The sequence below is a fragment of the Pinus tabuliformis genome, chromosome 7 (genome assembly GCF_031772625.1).
Source record: "Pinus tabuliformis cultivar Carrire ecotype Pingquan chromosome 7, CPIR1, whole genome shotgun sequence".
Taxonomy (NCBI): domain Eukaryota; kingdom Viridiplantae; phylum Streptophyta; class Pinopsida; order Pinales; family Pinaceae; genus Pinus; species Pinus tabuliformis.
The window spans coordinates 326106253-326122564 of record NC_142293.1 but is presented as its reverse complement, the minus strand read 5'-3'; the positions used below and the strand labels follow the sequence as shown (position 1 = coordinate 326122564).

Here is a 16312-nt window from a genome sequence, read left to right as displayed (position 1 = left end):
TTTATTGATGGCTCTTGAATTTGTACACATTCTCCAACCTCCATCTTTCTTTGGACTCAACCTGTTGGTACTGCACAAGGACTTAACCTTTCTCTGATCAACCCTTTGTCAAGCAGTTCCTGCACCTACTTCCTAACCTCTTCATTTTCTGTAGGAGTCATTACGTAAGCTGCTTTGTTAGGTAGACTTACTCCAAGAATCAAATCTATATGATGGCTGATTCTTCTAATCGGTGGCAACTCATTAGGCAAATCATCAACAATGATATCACAATAGTTGTCCAACATTTCTTAAATTTCAATGGGTAAAGCAGAAACTTTAGTGGAATTCATTATTACCTTGGGCTTGCAAATTACAGCAAAATTTACCTCATTCTCTTCAATCTGTTGCAAGTATTCCTTTCCTCCCAATAACAAAGTTTTTGGATCAGTCTTCTTTCCTGATGCATCTTCTTCTTCCATAGGCAGCAACGTATGATTGATACCATCTTTACCAAACTTGTAGGTGTTTCTTTTTCCATCATGCATAGCTCCTCTATCATATTGCCAAGGTCTTCCAAGCAATATGTGACACACATCCATTGGCATCACATCACATACAATTTTGTCCTTATATTTTCCCAACTGCAATTCCACTTCACACTGTTCTTTTACTAATAGCTGATGTCCCTTTTGTAACCATGACACCTTGTAAGGTGTTGGATGTTTCTTTGTCTTCAGCTTCAATTTCTCCACCACCTCTGTAGAGACTAAATTATTGGTGCTGCCACTATCAACGATCATCTGACATCATTTCCCATGAACCTTACACACTATTTTGAAAAAGGTCTTTCTTTGTGATGGTTCAACAATCTCCTTTGATAGCTTGAGTAAAACTTTATTGATTACCAAAGATTATCCTCTCTCTGGTATATTTTCTTCTTCTGCCACTGCTGTTGCTGTTACTTCTCCATCAACTTGAGTAAAAATTGCATTCCTCTGGCTTGTTCCTGCATTCTCTGGGCACTCAAAAGCTCTGTATCCCAGTTTGTTACATCTGTAACATCTTACTTCTTTTCCTCTTCCTCTGCCTCCTCTTCCTCTAGAAAAACTCCCTCTGCCACTTGCATCACCATGCTGGGTTGAGCTGTTGCTAGCTCCATATTTTGGTGTTGTAGATCTTCCTCTACCACCTTGACTTCTCCTTCCTCAAAAAGTACCTCTCCCCCTAGCAGACTGCTTCCTCATGAGCTTTTCTTCAGCTTTCAGTACCATCTGATAAGCTTCCTCTACTATTTTAGGAGACAGTATACTTATCTCATCTTGAATGTCCATCCTAATACCATTCACATATCTAGCCACCTTCTCATCTATATCTTGAGTTTGTCCAGCTCTTATGCTTACCTTATAAAATTCCTCTATGTATTCTTTCACTGTCATAGACCTCTGTCTAAGATTCTGAATCTGTGTGAACAAGGTTTGCTAATAATTACTTGGTAGAAACTTACCTCTTAGCTTTGTTGCCATCCTTCTCCAATTTTTGATAGGTTGTTTGCCAAGTCTCTTTCTTTCTGCCTGCACACCATCCCACCAAAGCGCTACATGGCCTTTAAGCTTGGTGACAGAAAACTTTACTTTCTTCTCATCTTTTGTTTCTTCATAGTCAAAGAATTCCTCCATGCCATTAATCCAGTCTATCAATTCTTCTGGATTCAGTCCTCCTTCATATATTGAAACCTCAGTCTTCGGCCTAGCTGTGGATCTCAACACTGACTGGAAGAATCTCATATCAAGAGTAACTGCTACAACTTCCTCCTCTTCTCCAACTTCAACCTCAGGCTCACTGACATCCCCATCATCTATATTTCTCCCTGTTGTTAATGCCTCTAATCTTGCTTGCATCTGTTGCATAGCTTCCATCACTTCAGCATTTGCAACAGGCCATCCTCATCTACCACATCCTCGTCTAACTCTGAAAGCCATATTAACCTTCCTTCTTCCACTTTTGAGATTCAATTCAGTGTCAAAAGGTTGCTCTAATACCACTAATGGTGGCCTGGGTGCAGGCAATATAGACAAACAGCCAAAACCTGATATAATTTCTTCTAATTCTAGTGGAGTTCCTTCTGTTTCCTACACTGGAGTATCAGTGATCTATTTTTTTAGACAGGCTATTCATAAATTTCCTTTTTCTTTCAAATCACCACTCTTTCCCCTTTAATCACCCCAACTCTGGTTATCGGGCACAATTTATCTCATAGAGCCTCTTTAACTCTATCAGAACCATAATTCCATAGGAATTATAATATACACTATCGCAGGGTTTTTTAATGGAATTAACGTTAATATGGAAAATACACAGTCGGTGGGGCTTTATTCCAAAGAAATGGAATAACACATGATACACTATCGCAATCGCTATCGGCAGTTCCAAAGAACGGAACACACATAACACCCCAATAACCCCGAAGCGATATAACACATGGCTATCGTTGGAAATCGCAATCGCTGATTTCGATACACTAAGTCTTCTTGTTAAAGGCTTGCGATGCGACCCTTATTGCAGACCCGATATACAATAAGCCCTCCTCTATAACATTTTTGGATCTGATGGTATCACACTATCGGATTTCGGCGCTCCAAAGGGTTAGTCTCTCCTTACTTCAACATAGCGATGCGATAATGGTTACAGACCCGAAAGGATAACAGCCAAAATTAATAGAGTTTCACATCCGGAACTTAATTTCGACTAAGGGTTTTCACAGTTTTCCCGTGTAAAACAGATTTTCTACCTGCGGAACTCAACAATGCTTAAAAGGAAAATAGAGCATGCCAATACAAAGGAAAAACATACCAATAGACTTAAATCAAATATCAACTGGAAAACAAGGCTAAATCACCATTAATAAGACCCAGAAGAAAAGAACCGAAACCAATACATGCATAAATACCAATTAACAGGAAAACATAGTTCAGATGCACAAAAAGGGTTTTCAGAGGTCACCACGCCTCTGGGATCGACCAATACACAGAGAAAAATCCCTCTTCCTTTGAGAAATATGTGATAAAAGCATGTGGTCAAAATCCCATTACAATAACATCCAAATTACATTTATACTAGTTCGTATTAACAACCAGATCCCTAAATCAGAGGCTTAATTTAATGCAACTACCAGTTCTGCGAGACATCCTCCTCGAGAAACTCCACTATGCTAACTAATCATATCTATTCGGCGAGAACATCTCCTCGATAACCTCCACTTTGTCTTAACTATTTAGCATTTATTACATCATGATTCATTCCTAAATTCTATCTCTGCTAACTAAAAAAAAGACATGGAAATTGATGGCTGAAGGATCCCACTCCTTTGCTTATAGATTTTTTTGTATTTTTGGAATGAGTTGGAAGAATTTCCCCTCCAAGTCTTATGCTCCTGAATCAAATGCCTGGAAACTAATTTAGTTGTAAACACTTTCTTCCTAACCGCAGGCTCTCTCCTCTAGTTGTCCCTTGAGTTGAGACACTATTTGCATTGAATCTCCCCCTTTTGATTCTAAATAAGTCATTTTATTCCCTTCTTCCCTAGCATATTTCTTCCCATAGCGGTGTCCCGTTTTTTAGGGCCTGCCAACCCAATAGCCTAAGGTTTTCTTTCTTTTTTCTTTTTCTTTTTTTTTGAAAAAGGTATCTTCCCCTTTTCTTTAAAGACTACATTTTTCTCCCACGATGCTTTATTCACCCTTACTTGATGTTTTCTTTCCTACACTGAGTGATTTAATAGATTTTGTCTCCAATCTTATTAAATTTAATTTATCAACCCCCGGGAATTTTAGGAGTGATTTTAAGGGAAGTTTTGTCTTGATTTTATCCGTCAACCTTGGTTTCTGAATCTTGGCAATAATGTCTTTAACTCTAGTGTTTATTTTCCAAGTAATTTCCAGCCTTGTCATTTTCATTAATAAAATCCATTATTACATCATCATAATTTGTTGTTTATTTTAAATCTAGTTCACCGTGGCTTTCCAGCGATCACCACTAAAAATAGTTCAATATAAAAAGATATTTACATAGAAATAGAGGGGTATTACATATGGTCATAAAGCCTTTCCTTTCTCCTAGTAACTCGAACTCTCTCCTTGTTCCTTGATCTCTCAATCCCTCGTGACTCCATTCTCTCGTCTTCACTTACTTTGCTTTGTCGCCCATCTCCTTTGGTTTTCTTTCTTGATCTCCTACTTTCGTTTATTCCCTAACCTCTTACATCTTGTGCTTTGTTCAATTCTCAGGTTGGTGGAAGTAATGCCACAATAGCATGCTTGAAGTTAATGCAACACTGCCTATTAGAGGGATCAAGGTTGCTTAAGAACCCAGCAAAGGGTGGAATCCTCTATGAGGCTCGTCCACTTCTCATACACCCCAGTTCATCGAGGATTAAATTGGCGAGGCTGAATGAGAAATTGTGTGTGAAAAAAGTTGCCTAATTGGCACAGAGGTGGAAAATGAAATGGTCAATTGGTTTCCTGATGTTAGCAACACCATGGCCGTTTTAGTCAATAAATGTACAAGGTGGATATATATTTGCACCTAAAGATGTTGCTTGGAAGAGTTTTGCTAGACTGTAATGAAGCCAATGAGGAGATCCTCCTTATGACTGATGAACTTCAACTCTCTATACATGGTTTGGATAGACATTTTCAATACATTGAAGCTCATTTGGGCCTCTCTCTTAACTTAGGTTGCTCACCATAAAGCAACAAAGAACCAATTATAGTACAGGAGTTAGACCAACCAAAGACTAAATGATGGTTTTTGTTTACTTTCCTTTTACCTATTTTTCATATTTCTCTTCTAGTTTTCAGTTCATAATTGCAAATGTAAACTATATACCTCAAGATAGAATTAGTATAATTTTGATTTCTATAAATCATATTAATTTGTATTTCTATAAATCATTTTAAATTTTATTTGGTAATAACAGATAAAAAAAAAACCAAATGTAAAAAAATTTGGCAAAAAATATTAAAAAAATACCATTATATCTTTTATAATAAAATATATAATAAATTAATTAGAATTATAATATGCATGACTTCCATATATAATAAATTAATAAACCCACTTTAATATATATATATATATAAAATAAAAGATATAATAAATTAATTAGAATTGTAATATGCATGACTTTTATATATAATAAATTAATAAATCCACTTTTATAAGGATTTTACCAATTTGGTTTTCCAATCTTCCTGTATAATAAATAATAAACACAATTCTGGATGGATATTTTCATTTTTTCAACTCTATAAATTAAATAAAATTTCATAAAAGTATGGATTTTTTCAATTTAGTTCTTTTTAATGAATTAAGTAAATTAATAAATGCAAAGTATGGATTTTTTCAATTTAGTTCTTTTTAATGAATTAAGTAAATTAATAAATGCTATATATTATTTAAGTTTCTATTGAAGATGTTCGAAATTATATAATGGATAATTAAACTTAATCCAATTTTTTATAAAAGCAAAAAGTTTTTTAGAAGATAACTAAAATAAAAATTATTTATTCATAGAATTTGTAGAGAATTGAATTGTCTCAAAAAAAAAAATATAAATATTTTAGAAAGAAAATTCATATAAATAGTTATCAAAAATATTTATTCATAGAATTGGTAAAAGAGAATTGAATTGTCTATCCTAAACAAAAAGATTTAAATATTCTACAAAACAAATTCATCTAAATAGTTATCAATTGTAATTAAGAATTGATGCCATTATAACAAAATATACTTTGTGAATAATAAGTATATATAATACTCAATGGCGTGATCCACACAGTCATGCACTAATAATGGCCTTCAAATAAATCATGAAGAAATTAAGAAAAGATCCTTTGCTAAGGGACAGATCGAGGGACAATTGGCAACAGTATTCAATTTAGTGGATTCTTGGGAGAGGGATAGCAATGTGCCTGGCTCACACATTGATGTCGCATTCAATCTCCTAGCATGCTAGTTATTAATCAATCTAGAGAATTCACACTACCAAAATGAGAATGGAAGTTGCCACTAAATTTGGTGAAGTTTCCAACTTGTCATATGGAAGGTTCAAAACTTTTTTTGGAATTTTGCCTCTCATGGGAAACAATGATATTGTTAATTCTAGCATTTTCAAGGCGTTATGAGGAAAAATTCTTGTAGGGAACGCTTCAGTTTCTAAACAATCAAAAGAACTAGGCCCTCCTAGCATGGTCCCTTTATCTTTGAATTTTTTGTTAATCATCTTTTGGTTTTCCTCTTCCACTCTTTTTTGTGGTTGGAATCTTAGTGGAGTATGTTTTTCAGGTCACAAGCACTCGTCACTCTCTCCTCTTAATTTTGCTAAGGTATATTTATTTTGTTGGTTTTTATCGTCTTTCAAAATTTTTTTTGGCTTCTTGCACTTGGGATCTTTTATTGGCTAGTCAGCTAGGCTTTCTTATTCAATTAGCTCTCTCTTTATTTTCTTCTCTCCTACCCGCGACTCTCCTGGTAGCTCGTCCTCCCTCACTGTGGTAGCTCGCCCTCACTCATTCTTAGTCCCTCATGTCTCTTGCACCTCGAACTCCACCCAGCTACTTGTCTAGACTCATTTGTTTCTCTCACCAATTTTCGGGAATGCCTAAAGAGAGGGCACGCTTGAGAAAACGCGGCAAGGGTCATGGCCCAACAAGAAATTCCCAAAATTGGGCCTAGGCCCAAGCTTCAACATCTTGCTACAAGGAACACACCCTCTTGGTGACAGTAGGATATATCAGACATTAAGTAAGAGTTGGTTGACAAAAGGAATGAAATGTCAGATTCTAATATCTTGGCCAAAGTGGAGAGTTGGGTGCCAGATTTGGGGATCTTAAGAGCTCATCGAAATCAGTATTTGCACACAGTTGATCTATATTGGTAGATCGAGAATTTGTCGGGAAAAGTATTGCTTGATTGTAATGAGAGCATAAATGAACTCCTCCTTCACATGGAGGAGTCCCACCTATTGTATTAGATCATGGACGAGAGGATCCAACAAATGGAGGGGGCATTTCTTCTCACATCATAGCCACCCCTGGAAACCCCTCGTGTCCTGCTACGACTCGTTGATGGCACAAAATTCATGTGTCAAAAGGTCACTAGGAGTAAACTCAATTGTTTCTATAACTTTTAGTTTTTTGGTTCTATGTTTTGATGTTTTTTTGGTATCCATGGCTTTCACAGCCACATTTTGTAATTATTGTAACAATGAGTATGGTCAGGCCCAACTCAAACTATGGTTTTTTATGACCTTAAGTATAAATCCTCACCAATTTTCTTAATATGGCTTCATCAACATGACTCTCTGTAACAATTATTGTATATCTTTGACATTGTAATATAAGTTTATGATCTTTAACAAATATATATATATATATATATATATATATATATATATATATATATTATTTATAAAATAAGAAATTTCAATTAAAAAATTAATGGCAGCTTTTTCATTAATAATAATGTTTTTTTAATTCCTTCCATTTATTGATTTTTTAATTATTATTTTTTTAATTTTAATTAAATTTTTACAACAAAACTATAATTTTTTTTATCAATAAAATAATACAAAATAAAAACTTAACATATGATAAATATATACAAAATCAATCAGGAACTACTTGCTATATGGAGTTGTCTTTATTGCGAATCTTGCTGAAAAAATTGAGGTGAAATCTTGATTTGTGTTATTTAAACTGGTTTTTAAATTGTATATATGGATCAGCACCCTCAAAAACCCCTGGGGCACTTGGATTGGGCGGAGTTACCCATCAAACTTGTAATTTCAATAAATTTTCGCCAAATTTTAGAGAAATTAAACTACAAAAACCCACCAGAAAAACTTCCAAAAAATCAATTCACTTAGTTACTTTGAACAGAGCACCATACACAACCATACACAATTTGCTGTGGATATTTCCAATTTGATTTTCAAACTTATATATAATAAATTTACCATAAAAGCTTCCAAAAAAAAGTCAATTCGCTTAGTAAGCTTGAACAGACCACCATACACGATTTGATGTGGATATTTCCAATTTGGTTTTCAAACTTATATATGATAAATTTATGAACACACATTCAAATGGATTTTATGAGTTTCGTTTTTTTTGGGATAATTAAGAGTATTCTATATAGGGGGCAGCGAATCAGCTGACAGAACTTGTTAGATAATCGAGGCTTTTGATTCTCGTATCAACCATGAAGAGCCATATAAGCCTGTTAGGATCCAGAAGATCTTCACCAGAGTTGGTATATCTAAGTCTTCTCATTATTCTGAATCTATGCACGGTAAAGGCCACCTTCAGCGACAATTTCGAAATTTCATGGGGAAACGTTAGATTGTTGAATAATGGCCAAACAGTTCAGCTCACTATGGATAAAGCCTCAGGTAAAATATTTCTCTTTTATGGGCATCAGAGATTCAATACTGTATTGGAATTCTATATGATCGTAGTTGTAATAAGAATTCTTGTTTCACTAGGTTCTGGTTTTCAGTCCAAAATGGATTACCTCTTCGGCAGCTTGAGCATGAGAATTAAACTGATTTCAGGGGATTCCGCAGGAACAGTCACTTCATATTATGTAAGCGAAAACTTGCAGGGAATTTTATTGTCAATTTACAGTACTTCAACCCAATTTATGATATAGATAATTTAACTTTCATTATTGCAGCCAGACCAGTCACAATTTCGATAATAGGAATTATAGAGTAGTTTTATGTCGATGGTAGATTTCTGGAATAAGAATATGATTATGAAGAGAAGGGTCAATTATTTCAGCACTCTACTGATTTGGGAAATCTGCAATCGACCTAAGTTCAACGAAAATAATTATATTAGATATGGTATTTTGTATTCAGATGTCATCGGAAGCTTCTCAGCACGATGAACTTGACTATGAATTTCTGGGAAACCTGCCGGGGCAGCCTTACACTATGCAAACCAACGTCTTTGGAAGTGGAATTGGGAATAGAGAACAAAGATTGAAGCTGTGGTTTGATCCCACGGCGGACTTCCATAACTATTCAATTCTCTGGAACCAAAAACAAATCGTGTATGTGTTTCAAGCAGCTGTAACAGAAAGTAGATATGTTGTGAACATATAATTAATTGGATTTATAGCGATTGTTTATGGGGTTTGTCATTACTGTTAATATATTTCTTGCACAGTAGAATTTAGGCGTCTGTGATTCATATCAAATTTACAAAAGATATTCTTGCACAGTAGAATTTAGGCGTCTGTGATTCATATCAAATTTACAAAAGATATTCTTACACAGTAGAATTTAGGCGTCTGTAATTCATATCAAATTTACAAAAGATATTTTTTTTGCATGTGGTGTAAACAGATTTTGGATTGATTCGATCCCCATCCGAGTATTCAAAAACAATGAAGCTGTGGGTGTCCCATATCCAAATGAACGACCCATGAAGATCATCTCCACCCTTTGGAATGGAGAGGATTGGGCTACCGACGGAGGCAGGGTTAAAATAGACTGGAATGACGCTCCCTTTATTGCCTCTTATCAATCCTTTGAAGTTGATGCATGCAGCTCTTCCCCCTGTGTCAACGATTGGTGGGATCAGTCGACATTTCAAAGTCTAAATCAACAACAACTCACGCAACTTGATTGGGTTCGCAAAAATTACATGACATACGACTACTGTCATGATGCGTCGAGGTATCCTACGCCTCCACGCGAATGTGCGTTGAATCCGTAATCACCAGATTTTGGTGCAGTAATTATGTCCATTTTGCTTTAATAATTATGTTATAGGTGTGGTTTATTTTAGAATAGTGTTTACAGAATTTTTAAATAAAAATAAAAAATAGGTACAGAGGATTTGGATTTAATAATACTAAAGTTTCCAAACTATTTTTCTATCATAACATTTATGTGGTGTGTTCACTATTGCTACTTTGTATTAATTTATAAATTTTCAAATTATATAAATTAAAGCACAAATAAATGTGAGATTTTAGGTTCTTGTGATTCATAATGTAATAAATATGTTTTTTGGATTAATCACATCAGTGTTATTTGGTCTAAATTTCGAACCAGCTAAATGAACCACATTAATTGGTTCTAAATGTCCACCAAATAATACTAATGTGATTAATCCAAAAACATGCTTACTACACAAATAAATATTTTGATGGTTGTTGAGTTTAACAGTGAATTAATTTAGTAATAAATTTGGAGATTAATTGATTATAATTTAATAATAAATTTGGAGATTAATTTATTACAATAAGTGTAAATAAATGAGTAGTCTTTAAGTGAGATTTTTTTTTAGTTTTTGGTTGAATCCCACTAAAATAATTGTGGTCAAATCTTGATTTGTGTTATTTACACTGACTTTTTGACGACATATATGGATTCAGCACCCTCAAAAACCCCTGTGGCACTTCAATTGTGAAGAGTTTATCTGTCAAACTTGTGATTTCAATGAATCCCTAATTCCTTTCTCTTTCTAGACAAATTAGATCATAAAAGTGTTTTGATGGCTATTAAGTTTATCAGCAAAGTAATTTAGTAATAAATTTGGAGATCACTTGATTACAATAACTGTATGAGTAGTAATAAATTTGGAGATTACTTTATTACAATAAGTCTAACTTACAAGGCAGATAAGTGTTCTGACAGTGATTGAGTTTATCAATCATTTAATTTAGTGATAAATTTGGAGATTAATTGATTACAATAAGTGTAACTATACACTACTAAATTTGGAGATTAATTGATTACAATAAGTGTAACTATACACTTCGTGGTTCTATTCAGATATGTGATAAGGCCGAAACAAAAATAAGCTATAGTTTAATGGTTAAATTTATCAGAAATTGGGCAGGGATTTGTTGGAATCACAAGTTTAAGTGTGAAGTTTGTACAATCCAAGTGTCCAAACATTTTTTTAGAGAGCTGAATTCATTTATGCATTGAAAAATATATTTTAAAAAACGAAAAGTACCAGGCTAAAATTGTTTTCAGCCATCCAACATAAAACTCCAAAACAAAATTGTTTTTAATGATTCCATATAAAACTCCAAAACATAAAAGAGTGAAACAAAACCTAAAAAAATACTATACATTAAAAAGCAAATTACTATGTCATATTTTTCATTTAAATTGCAAAACTGTAGATTCATGGAGTGCTGATTCAAAGATTAATTTGGAAATATTTATAGTTTCAATTTGGAAAATTTTCTCACCTGTGAACAAAAGCGTGTTTACCTTACTGTATGCGTTGTTTTACCTTTCAAATTTCAATATTGTTCACGCGTAAATGGATTTACTTAGCGTAATAAAAGACACTAATTTCTACCGACTTTCCAAATTTCAACGTTAGCTGCTTATGGATGGACTAACTTAGCCTGATAAAATACAATTCTCTTCAAATTTCATCTTTATTTCAATATCATCAGCTACTAAATTGAGCTAGTCTATTGAAGTGACTTAAGTCTAATAAACCTGTATTTTCTTCCCACTTTTAAAATTACTTCATCTGATAAAATACAGAACTTCCTACCTACTTTTACCACGCTCTTGAAATTTCAATATCGTCAGCGTGTGAATAAAGTTGTTTAGTCTAATAAAACACATCATTTTCTACTCACTTTTCAAATTTCTTCATCTAATAAAATACAGAACTTCCCACCCATTTCAATTTTGGATTTTATTAAATTTGAGATAGATGTAAAGGTTTAGACCCGCAAATTGGTTGAATTTAAAAGATTTTGAATTACTATTTTGCAACAAGAAAAAAATAAATAGATTTGTTCACTAAATGAGTGTTTTTAGTGGTTTAGTATGTTTATATAATTAGATTTTAGTTTTAAAAATAAGTTTAATTTTTAATGTGGTTAGATTTATTTTATTTTTTTGGTGTTAGTTATGTAAACATTTCAACTTGGTTAAATTACGTAAAAATTAAAATTAAATTAAATTAATAATTAAAATAAAATTGAGGTAACACAATAAATTTAGCACTAATGGTTTTTGGGCTTCACTTTTTGATAGCTCATAATTTTACTAATAATTTATATATATATTCCAAATCTGCTAAGAGTATAGAGATATCAAATTCCCTAAGTCCAAATTTCATTTAAAATAATAATATAAAAAATTTGATCACTCTAAAAATTTAGTATATCCAAAATTAAAATAAATCTAAACTACTTATAAAAAATTTCAAATATTGATTACTTTACCTAATAAAATTCTCAATAATTCCAAAAATATTTGAAGTTCAATAATTATTTTGAAATATAAAAAAAATTCAGATTTTTATCGAATCATTTTGTTCAAAAGAAAAGAAACTTATCAATATATTTATTATAAACCTTGAAAACTTTATTATATAAAATAATACTAACATTGAGAAAATCCCCAAATCGCCTGTTAACGACGTGAGGGCTTATGGCTTTCGTCCCACCACCATTAATGGTCACTAACGTGGCTACATGCCCTCCAAATTCATCAACTATACATCACATCCTAGATCCAAGGCCGCCACACACGAGAATAATGCAGGTTCAGCAATAATGGTGTTGTTTTATATAGCGATATGGGGTTTAACGGTAAGTTTCACTGGATAAAACCCACGAGATGAGGGTTCAAATCTCATTGAGTATATATATGACCTGTTGTGTCTTGGCTAGAAGAGTAGGCGAGCCCATAGCAGACGTCTTGGCTCTTGTTGAGGCATAAGTTTCCTGCTATTGGGCCTAGGTTTATAGTAGCAGCCACTTAGATTTGATCATGGGTTTGTTCAGGATGTTTATAGTGTGGCAACCACTTAGATTTGATCATGGGTTTGTTCAGGATGTTTATAGTGGCAGCCACTTAGATTTGATCATGGGTCTGTTCAGGATGTTTATAGTGTGGCAGCAACTTAGATTTGATCATGGGTTTGTTCAGGATTTTTATAGTGGCAGCCACTTAGATTTGATCCTGGGTCTCTTCAGGGTTTATAGTGGTAGCCACTTAGATTTGATCATGGGTCTGTTCAGGATGTTTATAGTGTGGCAGCCACTTAGATTTGATCATGGGTCTATTCAGGATGTTTATAGTGGCAGCCACTTAGATTTGGTCATGGGTCTGTTCAGGATGTTTATAGTGTGGCAGCGACTTAGATTTGATCATGGGTCTGTTCAGGATGTTTATAGTGGCAGCCACTTAGATTTGATCATGGGTCTGTTCAGGATGTTTATAGTGTGGCAGCCACTTAGATTTGATCATGGGTCTGTTCAGGATGTTTATAGTGGCAGCCACTTAGATTTGATCATGGGTCTGTTCAGGATGTTTATAGTGTGGCAGCAACTTAGATTTGATCATGGGTCTGTTCAGGATGTTTATAGTGGCAGCCACTTAGATTTGATCCTCGGTCTCTTCAGGGTTTATAGTGGCAGCCACTTAGATTTGATCATGGGTCTGTTCAGGATGTTTATAGTGTGGCAGCCACTTAGATTTGATCATGGGTCTGTTCAGGATGTTTATAGTGGCAGCCACTTAGATTTGGTCATGGGTCTGTTCAGGATGTTTATAGTGTGGCAACCACTTAGATTTGATCATGGGTCTGTTTAGGATGTTTATAGTGGCAGCGACTTAGATTTGATCCTGGGTCTGTTCAGGATAACTCTCACCAACATCTTGGCTCTTGTTGAGTCATAACTAGCCTGATGTTTATAGTGTGGCAGCCCCTTAGATTTGATCATGGGTCTGTTCAGGATGTTTATAGTGGCAGCCACTTAGATTTGATCCTGGGTCTGTTCAGGATAACTCTCACCAATGTCTTGGCTCTTGTTGAGGCATAACTAGCCTAGGTTTATAGTGGCAGCCACTTAGATTTGATCATGGGTCTGTTCAGGATGTTTATAGTGGCAGCCACTTAGATTTGATCCTGGGTCTGTTCAGGATAACTCTCACCAACGTCTTGGCTCTTGTTGAGGCATAAGTTTCCTGCTATTGTGCGGCTTGCTGCCACTAGCCTAGGTTTATAGTGGCAGACACTTAGATTTGATCATGGGTCTGTTCAGGATGTTTATAGTAGCAGCCACTTAGATTTTATCCTGGGTCTGTTTAGGATAACTCTCACCAGTTACCAATTATCCTAGATTAAAAAAAAAAAATAGTATTGCTTTGGGAAATTAATATAATAGTTATTAATGAGAGTGATGAGTTGTAGGCATAATTAACGGGCTCACTACCTCCCCTTCCCCTGATGCCAATAATTCATTCTCAGGAAAATGGGATTCACAGTCCATGTAAACATGAAATTTTACACGCGTCAAGATTTATTTCATGATACAGGTTCTGAATGTGGAAGTTGTTACAACCACTCATGGCCCTTGGATCTCATACATCGAGTTTATTGCAAAATGAGCACCATAATGGATAAATTATTTTCACCTGTGTGTTGGTTGGCTTTATTGATGCAGGGAAATTCACGTTTTACTACAATGTCCATTTTCAACTTTCATTTAATGACATCTCTAAAGACTTTTAAATAAAACAATATAATTTTCATTTTTCTAATAATTCACACAAATTGTTTCATTTAATAAGTTAATGTAAACTTAAATTAAAATTTTCATGCAAACTCAAATCATTTAACATAACATAATATAATATAAGAAGTCATACAAAGAGCCTTTGCAAAATATGCATTGTGTATTTCCGCTAACAAAGAAAAGTTGTACATGCATAACTTCATAATCATACATTTCTCTCTTGGTCTGATTCCACATTCATTCGAACATTAGTTCTCATTGCCAGTAGACTTACAATAAGTAGAATTAAGAAATGCAATATCTTTTCTAAATCCTGAAATCACTTCATAAATATGATTTTTCCTAAATCCTAAAATTACTCCATAAATCGTATTTTTCTAAATTCTAAAATCACTCTATCTATCTCTAGAATATTCAAGATATATTTACTTTTGCCTTATAGAAAAAATTTCACCTATCCATAGATTTTCTAAAATTATGACTCATCTAGTTCTAAAAATCATAAAATATCTCAAGTCAAAAAATACAATTTATTTGCATAGAAAAATATAAATTCTTCTCATAAATAAAGACCCATTTTTTAAGTTTTTTCACATTGAAGACTTAATGGCTTAGAAGCTCTAATGCTCCTACATCAGATTCCTACGGTAGAAAAAAAATTCATGACCTCCTAATCACGTGTCATTAATGCATGAATCCTCCTAGATCCCAAATTTTGTTTTGTAGTTCCCCACATTCCTTACAATCTTGATGTTGTTCTTCTAGGTCTGTTTTTGTCACCTTCCTTCCCCCTGGTTTCCAAACCTTGTTTTGCAGTCTTCTATTAATTTTGTTGATGTACACTTGTGCAGTGCATTGTATCATGTTGCTAAGTGTCTCCTTCTTCCTACAATACCTCTTTTTATGTGTCTCCTTCAGCAGCATCCTTATTTCTTCAATTTCAATGTCCAACTTATGCTTATGTTGGAACATGATGCTAGCACTGCCTATTTGTATTGGTATCTCAAAATTTAAATTTTTTATGGTTGCCATTCTCATTTCATTATATCCATAATCAAAAAAAAAATCAAAGAGGTGTAAGACACTTGAATGCCTTCTCCATAACTACTTTATGACATATTGACATTCATTTTCTACACATTCACTACAACAAATACTCTGCTCATTAAATTCTTCCTTATCTTCTAGTTTACCCTTTGGAGACTATTGATTTTCTTCTTGATTATCCTCTAAAACAATTTAATAGTTTGTACCTTCTTATTGAAAATAAAATAAAATTTCATTTTCATGAGACAAACTTGCCTTGTCCTCTCTCGTCTCATCTTCTTCTTATTGTCATTGTTTTCCTTTGTCTTTATCTCTAGGAAATAGCATAGGTTCTATCTCCTTTATTACATATTTGTCTTCATCATTTTTATTGGTACCTTCAAGCATATAATTAGTTTGAAAACGAAAATTCACCTTTGTTTCCTTAGATGTAATACGAAATTCTTCCTTACTAAGAACTATTAAACATTTATCCTATTTGGTTGTAATGTGAGGTTCTCTTAATAACCTTACTAGAAATTTTATTTCTTCCTCAAACTTCATGAACATTTCATCTAAATTCTTCTCTCTGTCCTTGCTTTGACTATCTCCATGAACTAATTTTCCCATGTTTTCTTCACAAACAGGTTCTTGCAATTGTGCACCATCAACTATATTCACCCACTGTGTATGATTTCCATTCTGATTTTCCTTATGAAACAACGATGTT

The 16312-nt window shown here is 33.8% G+C and overlaps 1 protein-coding gene across 1 annotated transcript; it reads left to right on the top strand.

Annotated features, from left to right (window-relative positions):
- Positions 1 to 8138: 8138 nt before the first annotated feature.
- On the top strand, positions 8139 to 9928 carry LOC149247249 (putative xyloglucan endotransglucosylase/hydrolase protein 5). The gene is made up of 4 exons (XM_089455847.1): positions 8139 to 8431; positions 8525 to 8625; positions 8903 to 9096; positions 9392 to 9928. The coding sequence occupies exons 1-4, from the start codon at positions 8242 to 8244 to the stop codon at positions 9762 to 9764; spliced, it is 858 nt and encodes a 285-aa protein (XP_089311973.1). The 5' UTR covers positions 8139 to 8241; the 3' UTR covers positions 9765 to 9928.
- Positions 9929 to 16312: the final 6384 nt, after the last annotated feature.

Excerpts from the sequence above, each read along its gene's own strand:
- LOC149247249 (XM_089455847.1), top strand. The coding sequence starts at position 8,242 with ATGAAGAGCCATATAAGCCTGTTAGGATCCAGAAGATCTTCACCAGAG. Across the intron at positions 8,432-8,524 it reads CACTATGGATAAAGCCTCAG|GTTCTGGTTTTCAGTCCAAA; the intron begins GTAAAATATTTC and ends TTGTTTCACTAG. Across the intron at positions 9,097-9,391 it reads TGGAACCAAAAACAAATCGT|ATTTTGGATTGATTCGATCC; the intron begins GTATGTGTTTCA and ends TGGTGTAAACAG.